General features: G+C 40.7%; 4 protein-coding genes across 4 annotated transcripts; 2 read left to right on the top strand and 2 right to left on the bottom strand.

Moving 5' to 3' along the window:
- Positions 1-5,171: 5,171 nt before the first annotated feature.
- Positions 5,172-7,915, top strand: LOC115686832 (protein WHAT'S THIS FACTOR 9, mitochondrial). The gene has a single exon (XM_030612245.2). It carries the CDS (start codon positions 5,286-5,288, stop codon positions 6,729-6,731), a length of 1,446 nt encoding a protein of 481 aa, XP_030468105.1. The 5' UTR covers positions 5,172-5,285; the 3' UTR covers positions 6,732-7,915.
- An 88-nt stretch (positions 7,916-8,003) lies between these two features.
- On the bottom strand, positions 8,004-11,716 carry LOC115686736 (GDSL esterase/lipase At4g16230-like). Its single transcript, XM_030612123.2, has 4 exons — positions 11,027-11,716; positions 10,215-10,448; positions 8,787-9,039; positions 8,004-8,490 (listed from the first exon to the last, which is right to left on the bottom strand). Exons 1-4 carry the CDS (start codon positions 11,492-11,494, stop codon positions 8,258-8,260), a joined length of 1,188 nt encoding a protein of 395 aa, XP_030467983.2. The 5' UTR covers positions 11,495-11,716; the 3' UTR covers positions 8,004-8,257.
- Positions 11,717-20,141: 8,425 nt separating this feature from the next.
- On the top strand, positions 20,142-22,765 carry LOC115686796 (probable arabinosyltransferase ARAD1). The gene is made up of 3 exons (XM_030612202.2): positions 20,142-20,940; positions 21,368-21,621; positions 22,061-22,765. The coding sequence occupies exons 1-3, from the start codon at positions 20,292-20,294 to the stop codon at positions 22,610-22,612; spliced, it is 1,455 nt and encodes a 484-aa protein (XP_030468062.1). The 5' UTR covers positions 20,142-20,291; the 3' UTR covers positions 22,613-22,765.
- A 168-nt stretch (positions 22,766-22,933) lies between these two features.
- LOC115686797 (protein DMP2-like) lies at positions 22,934-24,637 on the bottom strand. Its single transcript, XM_030612203.2, has one exon. The coding sequence runs from the start codon at positions 23,642-23,644 to the stop codon at positions 23,006-23,008; it is 639 nt and encodes a 212-aa protein (XP_030468063.1). The 5' UTR covers positions 23,645-24,637; the 3' UTR covers positions 22,934-23,005.
- Between the last annotated feature and the right edge of the window lie 7 nt (positions 24,638-24,644).

Raw genomic sequence — 24,644 nt, forward strand, 5'->3', positions numbered from 1 at the left:
TTAAGTCGATTACAGAATAATTAGGTCGTGTAAGAATGACAATAAGCAGCAGAATATATGACTCGAGAATATTTGGTTAACAGTCTAATTAATCCAAAGTTAATCCATGCACTGTATGGGTATAATTTACCTGAATAAAGGTAATAAGGCTTTTCATTGATCTTTATTCGATGCATTACGCGGTTGGGGAATTAAGAAAAGAATGAATAGTGTGTATTTTTCGGTGGGAATTGCTTAAAAAAAAGGGTTAATATCACGAAAAATCCAAAATTGGTACACTCATGATAAATTTACCCCAAACTAATTTTTTGACCACCAAAAACCCCAAACCGATACACGTATGACAATTTTACCCTTCGTCTGTTTCCGTTAAATTTTACTGTCAAATTTCTGAATTGGATGACACGTGGCAGTTGACGAATGTATCAGTTTGAGATTGTACCCTCCGTTTGTCACATATGTAACAGTTTGTGATTTTTCGTGGTATTAATCCAATTTAACGGAGAGTAAACTTTGGGATCTTTTGTAGTCAAAAAATTAGTTTGGGGTAAATTTATTACAAGTATATCAGTTTGAGGTTTTCCGTGATCAAAAAATTATTTTGAAATAAATTTATCACGGATATACCAGTTTAGAGTTTTTCGCGATACTAACCTGAAAAAAAAAATCACATCTTCCTACAATTTCATATGGAAGAAATTCAGTCCATCCGAACATAAATTTTAAGATGGTACTTGTGCTCTGCCCCTCCCTTGATACGTACCAATGACAATTTGACTATTAAGCCCAAAAGTTTTGTGCGACCCAAGTAGGGATCCGTTTTTCTCATAATGGATCTTCTCTGTAAAATGTCATTAGGTCCTTTTCATCACATCTAATCTCTAATCTATTCTAATATATCTTATACTTAAAGATGAATGTTCGCAATAAATATAATTGACAAACATAGAAAGTTAAGAGAAATTTAACATTAGATAATAGATACCAAATACAAAGTCGATGTACGGACACAACGCGACCGCTAGTGTGCGAAGCACTTGCATAGAAATTTATGGGTCCCATGGACCAAATTCATGCACTTGTCATGGAAAAAAAAGGCCTACTATCATTGATAAACGAAGGCAATAATCAATTAGGTGTGGCCTCGGAACATTTGTTAAGTATATCATAACTCATGCGAGAGTTTAATATAAAGATTAAAGTTTGGGAGAACCAACCGATTAACTTTATCCTCTTTGTCGAGATCCTTTCACTGTCATTGCAATACAATCATTGCAATACAAAGGGCGATCGCACTATTGCGATGCATATCAACAATACTTAATTCGACGTATCATACTATACCTGAATCAAAAGCATATAAAAAGACTGGTACACAACATTTACATCTAGAATATCAGAAATTGAATACTTTGTATAGAACAAAAACGAGAAGCTGGGCCCTTACCACCGCAATGGGTAGTAACATCTTCATCTCTGATGGAGACGACTTCCTGTACTGCCTCTTAACAAGTTCGATTTGACTAGGAAAATGGGTGCGTGGTCACGCACCTTCAAAAGGCGCAATGATCTCCACAAAAGTTAGCTATAAAGTTAGGATTATTGCTAACCCTTTTGCCCATTAACCTCTTACAAGATTCTCGGATTATTCGCAGGCAGTGTTCAGGCTCTTATGTGGGCGATCGACCGACGTGTGTATTCGAAGCTAATTATGTAGGCGAAATATTTCATATGCCAATCATTATGCGGTGGATCTGTAAAACAATTCTTACGCCGACAGTGAAGCTAATAAAAATCCGGACAGGATAACTAGAAAAACAGCTATAAAGTTCGTGATCGAATAGCCCATGATTTGCACACGAAGCCGATTCCTTTTGTCGCTCAAAGTATAGGGGCCTCTGGAATCATTTTTTCTCAAAAAAAAAAGCCGATTGGATTAAATTCTTTAATGCGTATTGCAAAATTCGCATGGAGAGCGACCCAATTTAATTAAATCAAAAGTATAAAAAAGTACTTCTTAATTCTTAATTAATGGTCTAAAAAAAACAATTGTTTCTCCACAATGGAGTTTAAAGAAAATGAAAAGCTCATTGGGGAGTGTAGGTAAGGACCCTGTCTGCAATCAAAAAGGGTCCTTTTGATTCTCAATCATGCATATAACAAGGCCTCGAGCCCATAAAACCCCTTTAATCTAATAACCGGTCCCAAAAGGTTTACATCTCACGTAGCCATGGCCTATCAAATCACAGTTACATCAAACATATAAGCAGTGATGAAACTAAACGTTACTTTAATCACTACTTATATGTTAAACCATCTACCCTTTTTTATTTGGAAAGAGATAGGTAAAAGAATTCGATTACCCGACTTCTCGGGAAGGATTAAGGGTAAGAACGTTTAGTTTCAGACGTGGATTTCGACTCTCACGCTCTGTAAAAAGGCGAGACAAAGGTCTAAGAGTGAGTTAAGAGTTAAAGTAGAACAGATAAAAAAAAAAGTAACGAGTCCATTTGCATGGCTTAGATGGCACAATTCTACTCGAGTTTCCCATGAAGAAAATTATTCAAAAAGTTCTAAACATATTGTACAGAGATCTATTCAATTTTAAACCTTTCAATTGTGCCAATTTAATCTTAAATATTTTGACGATTTTCCTATTTAGTCCTCTCAGCCAAATATCCCAAAAAAAATAAGTTTAGGATTAAATTGACAAATTTTCAAAAGGTTTAGGACTATATTAGCAAATCGTAAAAAATATTTTGGATAAAATTAACACAATTGAAAGATTTAGAACTGAATTGGCTATCGTACAATACGTCTAGGACTTTTTGAACACTTATCCCATTTCTCATGTGATCAAGTGCAAAAGATTTTTATGTTTCGGGGTTACTCAGATCCCGACACGCATAGTGCCCGATCTATGGAGATGGTGGGGTATTTCATGGGCCGAAGTCATGCGTCAAGAGGCAAAACAAAATGCTCTCACTTGACAATGGCAGACCATGCGGTAGATGAAATTGTGACAGCGTTACTCTTTTCGCCAAGCTTTCAATTCACTATGCAGCAGATGAAATTGACCCCGTTTTCCTTCATGCCCCCTTCTTTTATTTTAGCCTTTTTTCCATCTAATTTAAATAAAATTTTGGGTTAAAAAATCATATTTGGACTAACGACCTCGTTTAAGCCTTACCCTTCATTGGTGCAAACAAGTCCTTTTTTTTAAAAAAAATTTGCTTATTTTTTATATAATTTAGATAAATTTTGTATTATCAGATTTTAGCCAAAATGACGTCGTTTCAGCCACACCAGCGCTATGTAGGATAGAGAAAAAAAAAAGTCAGGTCAACATTTTTCGTTAGTCAAATTGGACGGATTTCACGAAATAATTTACAAATTTTAGAACTCAATTATACTTTTTCTTTTTCCAATGCCAAGCTTTAAAGCAGCTGGAAGGTCAAGCTTCCAAGCTTGCGGCCGCCATGGCCGCTCGAGCTCGAAGCTTGGCTCGAGTGTCTGACCTCAATCTTCGAAGCTCGTGGATGGTTGGGCAAGCGCTGATGAGAACCACTGGAGGCCAAGATAGCATTGGCCAGCGAAGCAAGAGCGTCAGAGGAGTTTGGCCAAGCGATTGAAAATGATGAACGCAATGAACAAAGTGATGGAGAAGACGATGAACAGTGCAATTTTTTCTTTTTTTTTATTTTTCCAATGTGGTGTTCGTCGCATGGCGCCACATCATGGCCATGTGTCTCTAAAAGTGTCACGTAGGATCCACATCAGCTTTTTTATGGTGATTTTGGATGGAAATGCAACAGAAGATAAATGTGTTACAATGAGTATAGTTTTGGATTTTTGGTGGCTTTTCCCAATAATCAATATGTAAAACACGAAGCTAACTTTCTTCTAATGTCATAAGAATTGGTGCGCGGGCTCAAGATTATGCTCATCCACGATGAAATTTTATGAATACACTATTCCATTATTTAAAGTGATTAAAGTGACAAAATATAAAAGAAAAAAAAAGTTGATTATTTTAACAAATAAATAGATGTAAAGTTTAACATATTGTTATTCCTATGTAAAGTTTGTCCTCTCGTGATTATTTTAATTAAATAAATTTTTCTAAGGGACAGTGGTATCACAAAATTTTTTCATGATATCAAAGTAGGAAATAGTGATCCCATAAAATTTTTTATGATAATGATCCTAAAAAGACTTTCATTAATACTAGTTGCGGTATGAAAATTAATGATTATAAGGTTTCTTTTTATGAGTACAATGGCTATAAGATTGATATCGAATCAAGGGTTAATACCCCAAACTGATACACATTTGACAAACTTACTCAAAATTAATTTGTTGACTACAAAAATCCTAAACTTGTGCACTTGTGACAAATTTAACCTAAACTAATTTTTTTATCACCAAAAACCCCAAATTCAGTACTAATTTTTGGTACATCTGTAACAAATTTACCCTTCGTTGCTTTCGTCAAACTTTGCCATTAAATTTGCCGACATGGATGATACATGATGACATAATTTTGTCAGAAGTGAATCGGTTTGGGGTTTTTCGTAATCAAATTAGTTTGAGTAAATTTGTCACATATGTACCAATTTAGGGTTTTTCCTAGTATTAACCCTTGAATCAAATAGGTACAATTAGTGCTTTTTTTGGTCGATAATTTGGCATAACTATTTAAGATGTTGATAAAATTGCAATTATAATAATAGGAAAAAAATGAAGTGAAAATTATGCAAATGGTTCATAAATTTTGATCCAACGTGTAACATGATCTTTGAATTTTTAATTTGTTCGATATAGTCCCTAGACTTTAACACGATGACAAAGTGGTCCCTGAACTTTTAAATTATTTAATGTAGTCCCTGAAATTTTGGTACGTGTTCAATTTAGTCCATGGACAATTATCCCCGAACAATTGTTCCCGAACTTGAATTAATAGAAGGACAGTATTGAACGTTTTTAATATAATTCATGGATTAAATTGAATATTTATCAATTATTCAGTGATCATATTTAAAAGTTTAGGGATCGCATTGCATATTATGCCAAAGTTGGGGGCCATTTTTGTTATTATCCAAAAACGAAAGACGCGGAGAAAGAAGCCAAGCAACGGCCTCTGCTTAAACCCTGGATGCTCTCCCCAAAACCCTGTTCTTGAACCTCTCGGCCTCTCTTCCGCCCAAAAACCACCGTCTTCTGCGGCGGAGCAACCCGATCTTCTTCCGCGGCGACACACAACACACGCACCTTCTCGTTCAGCCATGAGATCGATCCTTCCGAAGCGCATCGGCAGATCCTCTCCCGAGACCCACCCCCTTTCGCAGGCCCCGCGCCGAGCCCCTCCCGGCGACGCCGCGCCCGCCGTCTGCGTCCGCGACCGCGGCCTCGACCACGCCGTCGAGAGAGAGAAGTTCTTGATCCCCGTCGTCAACCTCAAGAACCTCCTCAAGTCGGAGCCCTCGAGGTCGCTCCCCATCTCCGCCATCGCCGAGTGCAGGGACGACCTCCGCATCCCGATTCGGCCCATCGACTTCGTTCGCCGGTACCCTTCGATCTTCGCGGAATTCTTGCCCCGGAACGTCGGGGTCCACCCCCATTTCAAGCTCACGGATGAGGTTCTGGAGCTGGATGCGGAAGAGCAGCTGGTTTATCAGAGGGAGAGCTACAGGCAGGAGGCTGCGGATAGGGTCCTGAAGCTGCTGATGATGTCGAAGGTCCTCAAGATGCCGTTGGACATTATTGATGAGCTGAAATGGGACATGGGTTTGCCCCAAGATTTTGTTCAGAGCATAGTTCCGGAGTTCCCTGACTATTTTCGAGTAGCGGATGGCGAGGGAGTTCGAGTTCTTGAATTGGTTTGTTGGAGCAGCGACTTGGCGAAATCGATCATGGAAAAGAGAGCGGTTAATCGTGCGAAAGGTACGCCAGTCGAGTTCACTATGCATTTTTCAAAAGGTTTTGAGGTGGATAAGAAGTTAAAGAAGTGGATTGACGATTGGAAGAAGCTCCCTTACATTTCCCCTTACGAAAATGGGTTGCATTTATCGCAAAGTAGTGATGAATCTGATAAATGGGCTGTTGCTGTCTTACATGAGCTTCTAAATCTTTTTGTTTCCAAGAAGACAGAGAGGGATACAATGTTTTGTGTCGGGGAGTATTTGGGGGTTCGGTCGAGGTTTAAGAGAGCACTGCTTGATCATCCGGGCATCTTTTATGTTTCGAGTAAGAATAGAACCCACACTGTGGTTTTGAAAGAGGCATTTAGAAGGGGTTCCTTAATTGAGCAGCATCCTTTGATGGATATGAGGAATAGATACATTCACCTGATGAACACGGTGAAGGAAGAGAAGAAAGCGACCACCACGTCTGGTTCTAAGCAACCGAAGAAGGTCTCCAATGGTTCTGAGCATCAAAGAGAAGTAGAGGATGAAAATGGGGACGAGGATGATGCTGATGGTATGTCAGATTCTGAGGTTGAGGATGATGATGAAGATGACGACTCTGAAGATGATGAGGAAAACGACAATGTTAAACGGACTCGGACTAGAGCTCATACAAATGCCTCACCGAGAGGAAATAGGACTAGGAAGTCAAATTCGTCTCCGAGGCATAATTCTAGAAGTCGTGCTGGGGACAGGTCAGCTGGAGAATCACATAGTAAGAAAACTAAAAGAGTTTTGGCCAAACTTTCTACAAGGAATGTCTAAACATGATTCCACAGGAGATCGACGGAATAGTCAAATGTTTCTGAAGGCAGTGGCCAGTCAAACTTTCTACAAGGAAGACATATGTTCAGGTTCCCTTCTCACCTGAGTCTGCCTTCTCAAGTTAGCATATGACTAGGAATTCGCTCATGTAACATTGTGGATTTCCATTGGAGGCCGATATGTCATTATCCGGTTCTAGCTTCATGCATCTGGAAAGTGGAAACTGAAGATGTGGATGGCCTTGGTTCTTTGACGTTCAATGCAACATAGTAAGACTCAAGTTCTTTGCATGTGGAGCTATCATTGCACCTCCTCTGGCTCCAAGCCTTCTTCCTCTTTCTCTTCTTCTCATCATATTTCTGCAAGGAAGCTCACAGCTGCTCTTTGGGAATGCACTCACGACCTGGCCTCTTTCAGAATGCACAACCACAATGGCAATCTTGGTAATATGCATCGGGCTGTGCCGCCTCCAGAAGGACAATGATGGCAGTTGAGGCGGTGGCGGCGGGTTTGAGCTCTCACTTTTTGGCCAATCTTTCTCCGAGTTCTCCAGATCAAGTGCATGTTGGTTTCTCGATTAGTTTTTATGATCTGGGTTTGTGATGGTTAGGATTGTGATTCTTGTTTGTTCTGGTTTATCTGTAAGAGGGTTATCTATTGTGTTTTTGTTTTGGATGTTTGTGTTTTGCTCCGTGTGTGATCATGGCCATTCTGTCATCACTGCTGGTATGGTGAGTCCACTGAGGTTTTGTGTGATTTGGCTGTTTTTGGTCTCTGTGCAGAGATACACTCATGATTGTATTTCGGTCTGCATCTCTTTATGATCCTAAAATGGCATCAATATGGTCTCAAGCAGCTTCAGATTGTTCAGAGTTTCATTGATCTCGACCCATCTGTGCTTGGCTGCTCCAATCAGTAGAGTACTTTTGTGTGTAAAATAGGAAAAATCGACAAAAAGAGCAGTCTATTATTTGGACATCTTCTCCTTGAGAACTGTTGTGAAGGTTGCCCTCCTTGTTGGTCTGTACATATGAATCAGTTTCAGCCAAGGTCTAGCTCAGCTAATTGCACTTCAGAAGCTTTTATTGGGTATAGATTTGTCTGCTTCTTTGCCTAGTTTCTCCGACATCTGAAGGAAATTATGCTGTTGTCATATGAATATGAATCACTGGATATCGGTACCCTTTTCTTGTGTATTAACCATGCCGACATATCCTAGTCTCATGGATATGTCATTCTCGAACTTATTGCATCAGTAGATACACCTTTGGATTTGCAGACTTGAGATGTCGCATAGATTTTTCTCATAAAATTAAGACAAACAGATCTGGGAAAAGTTGATCGAACTCTTCTCTCCCCGTCAAACCTTGCAACTGACTTAAAGCTAACTGACCAAGAAAACAGGAAGAAGAAACCTGACTCGAAGCCAAATAAACATCAAGAGAGCCTATCTTAACACGGATTTTCTAACTGATCTGGGGGGTTACGACATTCATACAAGAGTGAACTAAAGAAAGCTGACATAACTACGCTTCGGCGAGATGCTTGACATTGATGGGATAAACTTCAGTACTGAGAGTAGATATGAAAGCCTTGGTTGCTATCTGAACATTCACAGCCTCTGTCGGATGCAGCCCGTCGAAGAAGACGTGGGAGCTCCTGTCCGCGCACGCTCGTCCCCCTCTTTTGCACAACACTCCACTCCCTCCTTCCTTTAACGATGCTACTTCGCAACACGGCCAAGTAGTGTCGCCGAATCCTGAAGACAGTAGACTGATTGCTACCATTCTTCCAAGTATTACACAATTAATCTGACAGAACTCTGAGGTCGAATCCTCAAGTCGTTCGATATGTGCAGTAGATGTGAGTTTAGTCCCACATCTCGTGCACGTGCTTATACATTAGTACTACAGTTTTTTCTAATAGGCACCAAAACCTTTAATGTTACTAATCTCTCGAATGCTTGCATACCCCATGTGTGCAATTTACCTATTTTTCTGAATTATAAGAATTTTACGAAAACGACGAGGATGATGATAAGAAATGTGCTCGTACCTTTGGAGGTGGGGTTCTTGATGATGTCCCTAATGATCTTGTAAGAGTTGACAAAGATGAAACGCGAACCGGGAAGCTTCGGATTCAGGTCATCCACGAGCGACTTCAACTCGATGTTGAAGAGATGAACGGCCCGGTTCAAGACTTGCAAGCAACCGATATGTACCGGCAACCTTGCCTTTGCCATGGGGCTACAGCCTATCGGGTTTATTGCCATCAACACGAACTTCCTCCCTCCTAATTTGTACAGCTTCTGCTCTCCCCCCGAAAGAAGAAGAAAGTAAGTTTAAGCTCGGCCATTTAGAGGACTAAATATGTGGCGATCTCAAATTCTTTGCCCGAAAATTACAATTTTATTTAGGCATTTAAGTATGCGGAGCATGTTAATTCTCTTCATGAGGAGGACACGATCTTTCATCACGTAACATTTAGATGATCCAATCAATAATAGTAACAATATAGAGGATATATGTTGAAGTGAAAGATCGAGATTTCGTATCAATTACTATAGGCACCGAATCTATGTGATTTGCCTCGTTATTTTCAAATCCTGGATCGCCACTGACTTTTACATAACTTGTGTCAGCAAGTCTCAATGAAGAGCAACTCCATGTACGTACATGCAGCCCGTCAGCGTCAAATGAAAGATTCGGGGGTCCAAACTCTCGGGTCTCAACTCCAAGGAAAACTCTCTCTCTCTCTCTCTCTCTCTCTCTCTCTCTCTCTATATATATATATATATATATATATATATATATATATATATATATATATATTTATTTATTTATTTCTTCAAGATAAAAAAAATTATTTCATGTTGAGCAAGCTATAATGATAGACGAAGGACAACTTTTGACTGCCATGAATAACGTGAATCGAGTATTTTAATCGGGCATCATAAATGCGTGGCTACATTTTCGAATCGCACCTACGTAAGCATCCCATTGCCCTAGTTTTACAAGTTCCGATGATGAAGTTAGAAGGTAGCCTTTAGTTCTTTTGAGCTTGAGACGTGAGATTCTACATCTTTCGTGTATGACGTTGGTTAAATTCTCCTAGATTCCTAATCGTGATGCTGGTTCTTCTTATTTTCGTGAACAAGCTGGGAAAAAATCACCGCAATAGTCATTTTTCATAGACCTATGTTGAGTAAATATCTATTTCTATATACAAAAAGGCAACGTGTTCTCCGACTATCTTGATTGGAAGAAGTTTCTAATACCCGTATCTCTTATTTGCGTGCTACAAGTCACACATAATTTTGGTTGAGTTTGTACGTGATTGATGTTGATATCGATCGGAGTAACTCCCCTCCCCTCCAGCATTAACAATTGCCCCTTGCCCCATGCAACACGCCATGACAATATTTCCAAAGGAAATAGTATAGAGTTGATAATGGACAACAGTAGAGTGTGGAATTGAATGCACCTGGAGCTGCAGAGACAGAGAGGAGATGAGATTGGCAGTGAAGGACTGAAGGGTGAGGTTGCGGTTGGCGCTCAAGAAGTAGTTGAAGGTGTAGTCGTTGCTTCCTGTCCCCACCATGAACACGTAGTTCTCCGGCAGCGACTCGCTGCTCCGGCAACCCACCTGGGCTTCCAGCTCCGGCAACGTCACTCGCTCGAAGTTCCTGATCTGCTGGCTCAGGCTCGTCACTTGTCCCTGATTGATCAGTTCACCAAACCATGAACCCAGATGATTGAAAAGCTAAGCCAGCAGATGATCGGTTGTTCTAATAGCTAAGCCTAGGGCTGGACCTGCATGGATGGCCGACTGAAACCAAATGGTCGAGGCGAATTTTCTAGCAGACAAAAGCCAGTTCGATTGTAGACAAAGAGAAGCATGTTGCAATTTATGGGAGTTTACAAGAAGAAACAGAAACACCACATTAGTTAACGAGTGAATGAAACATGTATATTTACATCTCCTATTAATGATGATGACTTGCCATGTGCATGTTCTTCCTTAAGGGAAGGACATGCAATTTTCTTCCTTTTTATCAAACTTGTCATTGTGTGAAGATTGTGATCAAACCCCTACTTAGCTCTTACATTTAAGCGATGTGAGACTCTTAGCATGCTTCCTTTGGCGAAACGAAATCAAATGGGAAGTTCTTAATTAACGGCGCGTGGTCGAGAAAAAACACTAAATTTAAGAAATTGCGGAGATGGTAAATCTCAAAGCCGATATGAGAAGTCATCATATGAGGAGGTCACAAGTGACCGAATAATGTCCCTCACCGCGATAGAGCCAGTGTCGTCCAGTATGCCGGAGCCGCCGGACGCGAAGTTGACGCCATTGATGACCTTGAGCCCCTTGGTCGAGGGGTCGGCGAAGGGCGGGATCAGTGAGGGGAGCTCAAGGAACTCTCCAAGGAGGTCGACCACGTTCCTGCCGTTGGTGAACCGACCCGACGGGCCGAGGGGGAAGTCGATGCCGTAGGGCGAGTAGTCGGCCTTCGCCATGTTGTGGAGGAAGTTGTTGTTGCCGTTGTCCATCAGCGAGCTCCCGAACACGAACACGCCTTTCACTTTCGAGGGACACTGGTGGTGGTCGTTTCTCCCTTCGAAGCTGCAGTGTGCGTGGACATGGGACATGTAGGGACAAGTTACGAGGAGGAGGAGGAGGGGGAGAACAAGCAGGGATGGTGGGAGAGAGAGTGGCTTGGCCATGTTTAGGGATGACGATGAAGAGGATGAAAATGGCATCAGGTTGGTGATGTTTTATATGTGCTCGAGATCAGGAGTCGAAAGAGCCCATTGGCTGTCCTCTTGTTTTCAAGAAGAGACTCTTCTTGAAAACGTGTTTTGGTTCATGAAACTAAAATGTCCAAGATGAACATAAACCCTAGAAATGGTTGTTAGAAAATTGACATCAGTTTTCACCGTTTCCTGGATCAGCTGAGGCAATTCCGCAAAAATGTCCCACACCGTTGGTTGAAGGACAGTTGATGAAGTTCTCATCTGTAGACATCAAGCTCGTTTTCGTGAGGTAACATTCATGAGGGTTCGGCTAGCTCATTTGCCATGTATTCTCGTCAAAAATTGCAAGGGGAAAAGTGCCAAAATAGCCATAAATCTAATCAATTTATACTAATTCAGTCTTAAACCTTTCAATTGAGCTAATTTAATTCTAATCATTTTCGCATTTTGCCAGTTGAGTCCATTTGTCAAATTTTTGGTTGGAAATCGTTAACGTGACATGTCCAACGCTGACGTGGACAATTTTTACAATTTTATTGTAAAAATTAAAATTTTAATTATTTTTATTATTTTCTCTTTTCCCTTTCATGCATGCCGGCCACAGGGCGAGGGCCAGCAAGCCCTCGCCCACGGTCGGCGAGGCCACGAAGGCCTCGATAGATCTGAGCGAGAGGTCCTCACCGAACGCGAATGCCTCGCCCAGGTCCTTCGCGGCCCCACTGACTCTAGGCAAGGTGACCCTCTCCCAGTATGAAAGGAAAAAAAAACAAAACAAAAATAATAACAATAAATACTAATAGAAAAATTATTTCAATATTATTTAAAAATATCTAATCAGCGCCGATCGTGCCACGTAGGATGGCCGGCATTCACGACAGTGATTTCCGGCCAAAACTTGCTAGATGAACTCAATTGGTAAAATGTGAAAATGTTTATGACTAAATTGGCCCAATGAAAATATTTATAAATAAATTAACACAAATATAATAAGTTTAGAATTGTTTTGGTACTTTTCCCGAATTGAAACTGGCACTTTTGTTACCTTAATCAAGTCTAAAATCAGTGTTGTCGAGGTCGACTATGTTGTACCCAATTCAGCTGAAATGCGCTTGGTTTGGAAACTAACCACGTAAAAAATTCATGGAAGGACCTGAAACTTATAAGCAAGTGGCCCGACATCATTAAAATGTTTGCTTCTGGTTCGGTGGCGACCGGAACAATGCCCAATGGACATTCAAGGCTTCGAAATAGAATTTGCTTAATGAATGTAGCTAAATATAGACAGGTGTGGAAGTATTTATAATCATGCAACCACGTACGTACTTCTTCTGAGATATGGCCAGTCATGCCACCAACCTTTTCCGGCCATGTAAATCAGCAATAACTTGGCCCACCCACATCTCCGGCCTAAACCCTCATGCTCGGGCCATAATATACTAGTGAATCAATCGTAAATGGGATCGCATTAAAGTCGAGAGACCACACTGAACAAATTGAAATTTCGAGGGTTATGTTGCACATTAGGCTAAAGTTCAGTGACCACATTAAATAAATTATATGTTCAGGGACGACATTGCACATTGGGTCAAAGTTCAGAAACTATTTGTGTCATTATCTCTAATCGTTTTCCAAATAGAAGTCAACATCAACATCAACACAGCTTCGCTTGTCCGTAATAGCGATCCAGATGACCGCCGTCATCTTTAGGACATCAATGCGAGCCTAGACAACCCCTACGCGCATCAACTTGAAGTAGCTGAACCAGCCCCCCACGACCAAGAGCAACGTCATACTCACCATTGCAGCGAATGCATAGCCTGAATATCGAATAGCATGACTGCGATGTTTAAAGGAGAAATAGACGTAACCACGATATTGATAATGTCGGCAGCAGCAAGGTTTACATAGAAGAAGCCATTTGCTTGGCTTTGATCCGTTGCGCCTTGATTTGCTTCATTGGAGACCTCGAAATTGTCCAAGGATGTGGCGGAAGCACCTAGCGAGTTTGGATTTGAACTCCCTATCACAAGCTCAAATGTTGCATTAGGAATAGGTTGATAGACGTTTCCGCCTCGAACTCGGCAGTGTGTGACCGGACTAGTCTGTCGGCGTCTGAATAACAGACTTCACATCGGTCCACCAAACTCCACTTAAGTGCTAGATTAGGAATGGGGCCCGGGTCCACCAAATTCCGTCTAATATAATTTAATTCCTAATTTGAAGGACGAGAAAGTTCCAACCATCAAAATGGGGGAATGAAAAAATATTAAGATTTCCTAAATTATTTATAAATGTGTAACTTTTTTTATCTTTTCGTAAATTTTTTCTTTTCTTATGTTGGGTAAAAATAAGATTGCAAATATGAGATTTATATCTTATACCCAATAACCTACTACTTGAACCCATGTGAATCTCAAAAGGAACTCTAAGAAGAGGAAACATTGGTTGATTGTCGGGTTGTGGCGGATCCAACCCGACATTCAGCACGAGAAGTCTCCAAAGTTGAATGAAGCAACTAGCATTTTTAGTGAGAAGGTTACGATGGTTAATGGATGAGATTTTCTCCAAGTGGCAATCCAGTAAACCAACAGTTGATAAGTCACCACCTGGACATTAGGACAAAGGCTAATAATGGATTGCCACGCGTTATGAGGACACAAGCTAATGGTGACTTGACACATGCCGTAAGGGTATAAGCTGACATCAAGGCCACTAGAAAGAAATAGGGATAAACCAAATCTTCCCAAACAAGCTCTGCTTTGTGCTCATTAAATCAAATTCTCTAAGACATCTTAATTGAACATGGATAATCCAAAATGCTAATATCAACTCTTTAATATTTCCTAGATAGAATAATACTTGTCTAAGCCAGCCTACAACAAATCCCTAAGCAATGGCATCTAACATTATTTCATATGCTAAAATATCCATTTCACACACACACAATATAAAATGAGTAAATTACACATCTACCTACAATATAAAAACTAACTATCATTATTTCGCAAACGGTTGCCCTGACCGTATGTGATTCACTCCATGATCTTCTTTCTTGTAACAATGGTTGTCCCACAATTCTGCTTTCAAGAGATAACTATTTCCTCAAAAAATGCGTGTCCTGGATCCTGGATCCTGACTGTTTTGCCGATTTTAAGTTTCAAAACGATGTCTCAGTGTCCCTCCAATAACCATTCATCGCCAATGTTCATATCAATGGCTACCAACTATCCGACATCGTATTTCGATAACTGGATATGTGGCATTGATGAATACCAATGTCGATTAATACACGCTAATCTCTATGCTTGTCGATAAGCCGGTATATGTGCAGTGACACTCATGCGCCATACACATGATTGTCCATATTCATGTGCTATCCACGTGTTTGTTCTCATTCACGTGTTAGGCGTGTGCTTATCAATGATTAGCTCATTTTTTGTATTAACATATGTCCCCTTTTTAAAAAAGTTAATAGAACTTTACCCGGACTCCACCTATATTATTAATTGAATAATTGCAGTGAATCATCACCTTTAATGATCACCGCTTGCTGTTACGATCCACTGAACATGACTTATATTTAGACATATGAAGAATATGAAACATTAAAAAGTCATAAAATGAAAATTCAGATTAGTAGTTCCAGATTATACACTCCTAATATAATGCTATGGAACACAGAATCACGCGAAAATATAGACCAAGAAGAAACAGAAAAAATTTGTTTTAAGGTTCCAGGTTCCACCTACCTAGAACCTACCTGTCAAAACAGTTCCCCAATTTTTGGAAATTGTAACCTACCCTGCATACCTTAGAATTTGGAACCTACAGGTTCTCACCAGTCAAGTTCTCAGGTTCCAAGTTCTACCCTGAAACCATGCTCACCACTATACCCTACGCACGGTTGGCCAACTCATGGTACCGTATATCATTTCGACACTCCTCATTGGTTATAGTCTACAAATAGTCATCATTATGGAACACATCTTTGGAATCATCATCTTCTGGATTAATGTTTATCTTGGGAAAGAGTATATACACAAAAGATTTAATTTTTACACTTCCCCCATCTTTTCTTTAAGCCCTAGTCTCTTTTGGTCTAAAACCCTTGAGTTACGTTTGATAGAAATTTTATCCTATCCCGTATTTGATGCTTGCCCAAGATAGGATAAAGTCGGATATAAGATGGATATAATCCGGATAAAATTATCCCATGAGGGAGGTGGGATAAAAGTGGATAGGATAACTAATATCCATAACATAAAAGTTATTTTTCTCGAATAACAAACTTGTTAAATTAATAAAATTAAAATAATATTTGAATATAAATAAAATTTTAATTTAATATATTTAAAAAAAACAATAATTCCTTTTTATTTATTCATATTTTTATTTATATATTCAAATTTCTTTCTATCTTATGATATAAATTTCATATATATAACTAAATACATTTAGTATTTATATTTTTTACATACTTTAGGTATATTAGTATAGTTTACTATTTACTAAAATTTTATTAAAGAATGATGGAAGGGGAAAAAAGAATTAAAAAAGAGAAGGGGAAATAATTAAAAATTATAATGGAGCAAATAAGACTGTTGTGACAGATTTTTATTATCTACATTTGTGCAATTTTAATGTTCATTTACATTGATATGACGTTCATAACAAATAATAGACATTGTCAGATATGAAAATATCTGTCTTTATTACTGCGATTCACCAAACAGTAGATAGGATATAGCAAATCTCTTAAATTTCATATCCTATCATATCCAGTCCTATCATTGTTAGAAATTCAGATGACCAAACGCGACATTGGTTTCTTCTTTATTCCTCGTTGCACTACTCTTCATGGAACCCAATCCTTCTTAGTACTCTTCCGCGCATTATATCACCAATTTCGATAGCTTAAAGAGAGATAAACATTCCGATAATTGCCGCTTTTACCTTCTGAACCTAATCGACAAATACGTCTCGTCCTTGGTGTTGACACCTAAATTTTGACTAACCATTTAGTGATTAATTGCATAGAAAATTAGGGATTCAATTTTAACCCCTAAACAAAAATATCAAAATCGCATATCATATAGTTTAGGATCATATAGTTTAATTGCATTCAACATCGGACTGGCGGTGGCGAGTAAGCTGAAAATTCATCGCGTAAACCGAGCTCGAGCACTCGGTTCACTCAAGGGATTGGGGGGCCAAAATTCACAAGTCTAAAAAGCTTTGGTTGTTTTAATTTGAGCTTAAATCAGCCCGAATTAATTTAGCCCATTTGAAATTAAAATAAAATTAAATGATAAAGCCTAAGTCTAAGCCTATTAGGACTAGGAAGCCCGGTTAATTAACCTAGGTTGCGATATAAATATATCATTATGCGTCATAATCAAGGGGGGACTCATAATTTTCGGAGAACACAATTTCGGAGAGCAGGAGAAACACGGGTAGACGAGAGAGAAGACAAAAAAGAGAGAGACTTGGCTGGATCCTCAGAGTCTCATCCCCGAGCTCCCTCTCGGCCGTGCTTTCCATGCTGCACCGCCGTTGCTCGTCACTTGCTCCTGACGACGTTCACTGCTGTCGCTGTCTAGAAGCTCCCGTCCGCAAAGTTACAAGAATACAGAGAGAGAACGACGTCCATCGGGGAGGGCGTTAATAAGGGGCAGCCACAATTCAGAGTAGGTATCTTCTGTAGAAGATAACAAGCGAGAGATTGAGGAACGTGTGCAGTGAAAGGGGCCCACTCTCCATCAATTCTCATCTTCATACCTCAGTGTGATTTACGTAGAAGACCATCTCAAGCTTTGACTTCACACACGGACGCACGTTCAACACATTGGAGTAGACTTGTGACGTCTGTTCCAGCAAACCGTGAGCCCAACCGTGACGAAGTTGCAGCCCCGGTTCACACCACCACTGTCGGCCGCGAGACACCGTGAAGCACCGCATTGCCGCCACCGCCACGTCCGTCGGCCACCGTCCTGTGATCCGCAAACCCGATCCGGCATCAAGCTCGAATTTGGAAGTTATCCATAAATTAGGTAAGAAACTTTATCCGATATCGTTTCAAATATTTAAATTCCTAATTCGAGTGATTTTGTTGTCTTTGGTTGGTTAGCAGATATATTTGAATGATGCATGGCATATTCGCAAGATTCCAAAAATACACTAAATTAGGAAATTCCTAACTTAACAACGTGTCGGGACGACTATCCGATCTCAACCATGAGATACGACACTCGTTGGCACGGAAAATCTTTATCCTGTCCATAACTATTTGGATACGATAATAGATTTTATTTTGTTCTCAAATTCAAACAAATAGCCTTCCATCAATATCCATAACCACATGGATATGATCGCCGGTTTATATCGTTTCCCTAATTCAAAGATAATAAAACAAATCTTGCGGATCGCGTGGATTGGTTTTGATCGTGGTGGTTATCTGTCTGTTTGATTTATTTCTTTTAAAAAGAAAATTCCAAAAAAAGATTAGTTAGGATTTGAATTGATCTTATTAGAAGATAATGATGCATGTTTAGGATAGGTTTAGAATAACTTTCTTTGAATAAGTCGATAGGATAACTTTTTAATTTAAATTAGGAACTAGAGTAATTTATTTCCTAGTTTAATTTAGATATTATCCTGATCTCGATGGTTCATTTTAGGATATTTAATAATTTCGAATTTTCATAAAAATACCAAAAAGAAGCCTCTTTAGAATAGATTAAATTATCTTTTTTTTAGAATAGATTGCATGTTAATTTAGGCATTTTTTTTAATTCCGAATTTCATTGAAAAAATACCAAAAATAAATCATTTGTCCGTCATTAATTAGGTCACGTCGTCGCATGACATATAGTTTGCATGTTGGGCTGCATTAATAGCGTGTTAATTTTTGCACATTATTACATATAGGTTAGCTTTCATTTAAATAAGTGAAAATCCAAAAAATATTGAGTGAACTACTTGTTAATTAGAAATTATATTAGGATTGATGATGTGATTTTCTAGCTAACAATGCAGATACTTATGTTGCTTCGAGGTAAGTAATTCTCCCAATCTTGCAATTATTTAATGTTTTGATTATTGGGTGTTACTTTGGTGGTTTGCGCACCCGCATGATCACCTCACATGCTAGTGACTAAGTTAAAATGGATCCAAACTACATGCATAAATATTTTTGAAAAGAAAAGGTACCGAAAGGGCGTTAGACTAGATCTAGCGTAATCAAGTCCCCGAGTTTAGAATCTTTGGTTCGTAGGAATAAAACATATCTCCCTATGTTTTATTTAGGTTTCTAATTGACCTACCACAAATAGATTAGTGGCGACTCCAAGCATGAAAACTTTTGCATGTTAAAAACTTAAACCCTAAGTTGCGAATTGGTAGGGCCTGGGAGGGCCCGAGTTAGGCTTAGTCTTAACAATCCATTAGCCTGAGAAAATTTAGGTCGCGACACTTGATCTCTGGCTCTCTGCTTCCAAAGTCATCTTCGAATTCCAGCTTCTCTTAAACCCTAGTTTCCTCACAGACACCTCTCGTTTCCGAGGTTTCCTTTCTTTTGAATCTGATTTCCACATATGGTACCTGCGGATGAAAGATGATCTTTGAATACAATTTTTTTGAAAAAAGGCTAGGGTCGAGACTACTCTACAACTTAGGGTGCGTATGGCAACGATTCTGTGCCCGAGAACTGATTCTGCTCAGAAATAATTCTTTTTTATTCTGTGCCCGGTAACTGATTCCGAGCATTTGAAGGCGTTTGACAACGATCCAAAATCTCCATTCCTAGAATAGAAAAAGAACAGCAATGCGATTAGTAACAGCACAAAATTTCTTTTCATTAATAATATTTTTAATAATTTTTTAAAAATATTTTAATATTTCTTTCTTTCTTTTTCTTTTTTTCCTTTTTTCTTCTCCTTCTTCTAGGCCATAGCCTAGTCACCGGCCATATCGCCGGCCATAGGCCAAGGCCGGCGAGGGCGTCGCAGCCCTCACGGGCAAGGGTAAGTGCTGGATCCTCGCGGCTTGGAAGAGGGCTGCCCTCACCGGCCTTTTCCAGCCCTCACCCAAGCCGGCGAGGGCCGCCTTCGAGGCTCACGGCCTGGCCGAGGGCCGCCCTCGCCAGATCTAGCGAGGGCTGAATTTTCACCGCCACGGACGACTCTTGCCGGCTCGGGTGAGGGCTAGAAAAGACCGGCGAGGGCCGCCCTTGCCTGTGTCGCCGGTGGCCGGAGAATGAAGAAGAAGAACAACAACAAAAAGAACGGGAAAGAAGAAGAAATAAAAATTTTCTTTTCCAATTCTGATTCTTGTTCCCAGAATCAAGAAACTTTTTTTTTTTTTTTGCTTCTTGATTCTGTTCCAAAACTGATTCTGGGAATAATTTTTTGCAAATTTGTGTCCGAGAATAAAAATTTTACCAAACGGATTTTTATTCCAAAACTGATTCTGAGAACAAAAGAACAGAAATTTTCACTATTTGACAAGTTGCCAAAGGGACCCTTATCAGTCTGATTTGTGACTTGGACCTAACACTTAATATCGTCGAAACGAGTGAAAATACTCAAGAAGATCACATTAAATTTTGTATTCATTCGAAATAGACTGGATTAATTCTTAATTCGATCGATTTTAAAACTTAATCACACGTTTTTATAAAATTTCTACAATAATTGTACTTCCACTAAAATCTCTAGTGGAAGTGTCTCGCTATACACTGCGTGCGCGATTCCGAGAGAGAGAGCGACAAGGCGAGAGCTGCGAAGGCGAAGAACATCACCACCAGATGCCGCTCAAGAACACCGGCGCCATCAAAGCTCTCTGCTCCATCCCTTCGCTCTTCCTCTCCCTCGCCCTCGTCACCATCCTCCTCTCCTCCCTCTTCTTCCTCCGCTCCGCCACCCCTCCTCCCCCCCTTCCCTCCTCCTCCTCTGCTTCTTCTTCCTCTTCTCCATCGCCCTTCGGCGACCGCATCAGAGTCCACGTCGCGGAGCTCCCCAGATCCCTCAACTATGGCCTCCTTGACAGCTACTGGTCCTCGCCCCACGCCGACTCCAGGGTCCCTGCCGACCCGGACCGCCGATCCGGGCCGACCCATCTGCGGGGACCCGGCGGTTACCCGCCGTACCCCGAGAACCCGCTGATCGAGCAGTACAGCGCCGAGTACTGGATCTTGGGCGATCTCGAGACGCCGCGGGAGTCGAGGGGCGGGTCTTTCGCGGAGAGGGTCGGGAGGTGGGAGGAGGCGGACGTGGTTTTCGTGCCCTTCTTCGCGACCCTGAGCGCGGAGATGCAGCTCGGGAGGGACAAGGGGAGGTTCAGGAAGAAGGAGGGGAACGAGGATTACGGGAGGCAGAGGGAGGTGGTGGATCTCGTGAGGAGCTCCGAGGCGTGGAGGCGGTCGGGGGGGCGGGATCACGTGTTCGTTCTCACTGGTATTGGTTCGAGCTCTGATCGTTTCTTGTTTTGCGATTCGTGTTAAACTGAATTTGATGTTAGCTGTTGCCTTACGAATCAATAATTCTTGGCATTTTATGCTAAATTATGTGACCCTTTGTTAGATTTTGTTTGCTGTTCCAGTTTCTTTGTTCTCGCATCTCCTGCAATAGAATCGATTCATGTTGTGGCTAGAATCCTGCTTTTCTGAGTATATCCCCATGGATGCGTGCCTTTGTAATGGGATTACGTGTAAACTCTGCTGAAGATGAGCAATGTAGTAATTTTTAACTTGACAAGTACACTATTGCGTAGCGGTCGTGCGGATAGAGCAATGCTAATCCAAAGGGGTAATGTGTGTCTTAGGAACTTATGCTGTATCTCTGATTGTCAGGTTATGTTAAACGTTGAAGCATTGTTTCGCAGACCCAGTTGCAATGTGGCATGTGAGGGATGAGATCGCCCCGGCTATTCTCCTTGTGGTGGATTTTGGTGGATGGTACAGGCTCGACTCTAAGTCTTCAGATGGTAGCTCGTCTGATATGGTACACCACACGCAAGTTTCGCTGCTCAAGGATGTTATTGTGCCGTACACCCACCTACTTCCTAGGTTACATCTATCGGAAAATCAGAAACGCCAAACCCTTCTTTACTTTAAAGGGGCTAAGCATAGGCATCGGGTAAGTTATGCTTTATTGATTACAGGAGAAATGATAGCTAAGTTGATGTCTACTTCCTTTTATGGCTTCCTAAAGAGCTAGTGCTATCCTAGGATGATTCATAGACTAGGCTGTAGTTTCGAGCACTTTTTTAATGTATCAATTTTGATGTCTTTGTGTTTGCTATTTTGTTTAATTGGGATTCAACAGTTGTCGGCAATGGCCGCTCTCTCTCAGACAGTACCCGTACTTGGGCAACTATCCACTTTCATCTGCTTTTAGTGAGAATGGTGTATCGCGAGCAGATGGATTAGTCTGCAATATAAGGGCAAGCTCTTTTTTTATAGGAAGTCATTGAGATAACATGGCCGGCTAATTCATGATAGCGATCAAACCTACAAGTTCCTTCCACTACTTGGATCTTCTTTATGATGCTTTGTTGCTAAAGATTGTGTAACAGGGCGGCATAGTTCGAGAGAAGCTGTGGGACTTGCTGGTCGAGGTGCCCGGTGTGATCATGGAAGAAGGCTTCCCTAATGCCACTGGGAGAGAGCAGTCCATTAGAGGGATGAGAACTTCTGAATTCTGCTTGCATCCTGCTGGGGATACACCAACTTCCTGCCGACTTTTTGATGCCATACAAAGTCTTTGTATTCCTGTCATCGTCAGCGACAACATTGAACTCCCATTCGAAGGGATATTGGATTATTCAGACTTTTCTGTTTTTGTGGCTACCGCAGATGCCTTGAGGCCAAACTGGCTCGTAAACCATCTCAGAAGCTTTTCTGAAGAGCAAAAGGATAAATTTCGTCGAAACATGGCGAAAGTGCAGTCAAATTTTGAGTACAATAGTGGCCATCCGGGTGGTATTGGACCTATCCCTCCAGATGGTGCGGTGAACTATATTTGGAAAAAGGTGCATCAAAAATTGCCGGCGATCAAAGAAGCCATCATCCGGGAGAGAAGAAAGCCACCTGGGGTTTCAATCCTGCTTCGGTGCCATTGTACCTAAAGAGTATTTCCGATTTATTTATTCTTGCCTTGTTTTAAATTTCACGAGAGAAATGGGTTTAACACAATTCTGATAAGTTGCATAGTTTGAAGATGATTGATCTGTATTACCGATTGCTATTGAAAATCAAGCAAGTAAAGTTTTTTGGAGTTCCTTCACTTCGTCACTTATTGATTGCATCTGGAGATATTGAGACACTTGCAATTATTGCTACATTCATCGGCGATACATGGCCAGGACTATCTATCTTTTCTTCTTTGCTGGAGAGCATATACTTGACATTTACTAAAACTTCGAACAAGTGTTGAGGGTACACGGTGGTTACAATAATGGAGTGAAAACTGCTATTTATTTTGAAAGAGTAGTTTGATACTTAAGAGAACGAGATGTCCATCAACGTCTCGTGAAGAAGGCGTCTCTCTGTAGAAGGAAAGGATACCCTATTCCTCTTCTTCTAGATGGAAACAAGACGAACAGAACACTCACGACAAACCCTACCACAAGAGGAACAACATTCGTCACCTTCTTAGGCAATCCCGGGTAATAGCACCCCACAACGTCGCCGTGCAATGCGGCAAAGGTAAGAAATGCAAACAGGGAAAGCGACGCATGGAATAGGTCCATCCACCTTAATCTGTAATCCGAAGGCACACATGGCCTTTTCCTGCCGCCGTTAAAGGTCCATATGCCTCTAAATGTTGCAATCCCGTAATATACCCTGCCGGTAGCTGTGCGAAAGCTGTCGGTGAATGTAAAGAAGAGACATGAAGCTGCTGAGATGACCAAGAAGGAACCCATCAGCCAGCGATTCAAAGGCGTGCACCTGCCATCATTCGTCAAGAGTGGAGCGAAAATAGTGAAGGCGAGGATGGTGGCTGACGGCAAGAGAACATTGAGCCGGGCAGTGCCGCTTAAGATCAAATTCATCAGGTATATGCAATGGGATTCATCAGCATCATCATCTTTGAGGTAGGATTGATCACTCTCGTGCTTTTGAATTTCTAAGAGCGATTGGTCGAGCGAGTCGTCCATCTATTATCAGCTCTCGACCATCAAATTCTTGTTAGAGGAAGGGAAGACAATGAGAAGCTGTCATCCCAAACAATGTAGATTAATAGCAGCAGCATGGCACATGAGAGGAGAGATTCTTTGCTGAATTGAGGAGAATTAAGGAAGACTCTGGTCCTTCTAGGCTTCCCTCTGGCAAACTATCCTCCATAATGACTTTTGGTATATGCCTTTCCTGTTTCTTCCCGTGAAGGGCTCCTGAAGATCAGGTATCAAGAAATTGCCCCAATATGAACTAGCGTATCTTCTACTCAAGCTGCTAAAATTTGATTGAGTCTTATAAACAATCTCAGAATTCAGAGGCTAGTTTGCATTTACAATGACCGGTAGATCTGCTTTGCCGTTCTTGAACAAAGTCGTGAGGTGCTTTGCCTGCTCATTTGGTACCTAATCATACGGTATGTAAGTTGAGTAATTCTATGACACTAGTGTGAATTCGGGTCTCTCCGGTTCAACTAGGACCCTAGTTCCTGAATTTCTATGTGAATTAAGATCAAGAAAAGGAAGTTTGCCAATCATTGATTCAAACTCATTGTCGAATCCCCCTCAACAGAATATGTAGGTACTCATAGCAGAATGAGTCAATCTAGACTTACACAATAAAGTAATAGATGAAACTGCCATTAAAAGACTTATTAGTCGACTAACAGATCACTTCAGAATACAAAGCACCATGGATTGCAATTTGGAGTATTCCATGATAACACCTAGACTTCCTTAGGTCCCGGGGTTATGAGCAAATATGGTTTGATAAGTTCTCAAGTTGGCGAAAGCAATTTGCTACATAGCAAAGGGGAAAAATTCATCAAAATTGATTATATGACGAGCTACCGAAGTCAGTGCCGACGGTTGATAGCATCCTTTACCAGGACAACCAACTTGCCCGCGCTACAAATCAGACACCCGATAGGCTGTAACAGAAAATGAACTAAGTAGACTTTTATTTCTCTGAAATAAGCACAAA

The sequence above is a fragment of the Syzygium oleosum genome, unplaced genomic scaffold, assembly GCF_021117445.2.
Source record: "Syzygium oleosum isolate NSW1041296 unplaced genomic scaffold, Sole_v2.1 Sole_v2.02, whole genome shotgun sequence".
Taxonomy (NCBI): domain Eukaryota; kingdom Viridiplantae; phylum Streptophyta; class Magnoliopsida; order Myrtales; family Myrtaceae; genus Syzygium; species Syzygium oleosum.

What these genes read in the sequence shown, in the direction of transcription:
- LOC115686832 (XM_030612245.2), top strand. Translation starts at nt 5,286, where the DNA reads ATGAGATCGATCCTTCCGAAGCGCATCGGCAGATCCTCTCCCGAGACC.
- LOC115686736 (XM_030612123.2), bottom strand. Translation starts at nt 11,494, where the DNA reads ATGCCATTTTCATCCTCTTCATCGTCATCCCTAAACATGGCCAAGCCA. An exon ending in ACGACACTGGCTCTATCGCG is followed by an intron (nt 10,449 to 11,026) that starts GTGAGGGACATT and finishes CTGATCAATCAG; the next exon opens with GGACAAGTGACGAGCCTGAG. An exon ending in CAAGAACCCCACCTCCAAAG is followed by an intron (nt 8,491 to 8,786) that starts GTACGAGCACAT and finishes TACTGTCTTCAG; the next exon opens with GATTCGGCGACACTACTTGG.
- LOC115686796 (XM_030612202.2), top strand. Translation starts at nt 20,292, where the DNA reads ATGCCGCTCAAGAACACCGGCGCCATCAAAGCTCTCTGCTCCATCCCT. An exon ending in TCACGTGTTCGTTCTCACTG is followed by an intron (nt 20,941 to 21,367) that starts GTATTGGTTCGA and finishes ATTGTTTCGCAG; the next exon opens with ACCCAGTTGCAATGTGGCAT. An exon ending in GGGCTAAGCATAGGCATCGG is followed by an intron (nt 21,622 to 22,060) that starts GTAAGTTATGCT and finishes ATTGTGTAACAG; the next exon opens with GGCGGCATAGTTCGAGAGAA.
- LOC115686797 (XM_030612203.2), bottom strand. Translation starts at nt 23,644, where the DNA reads ATGGACGACTCGCTCGACCAATCGCTCTTAGAAATTCAAAAGCACGAG.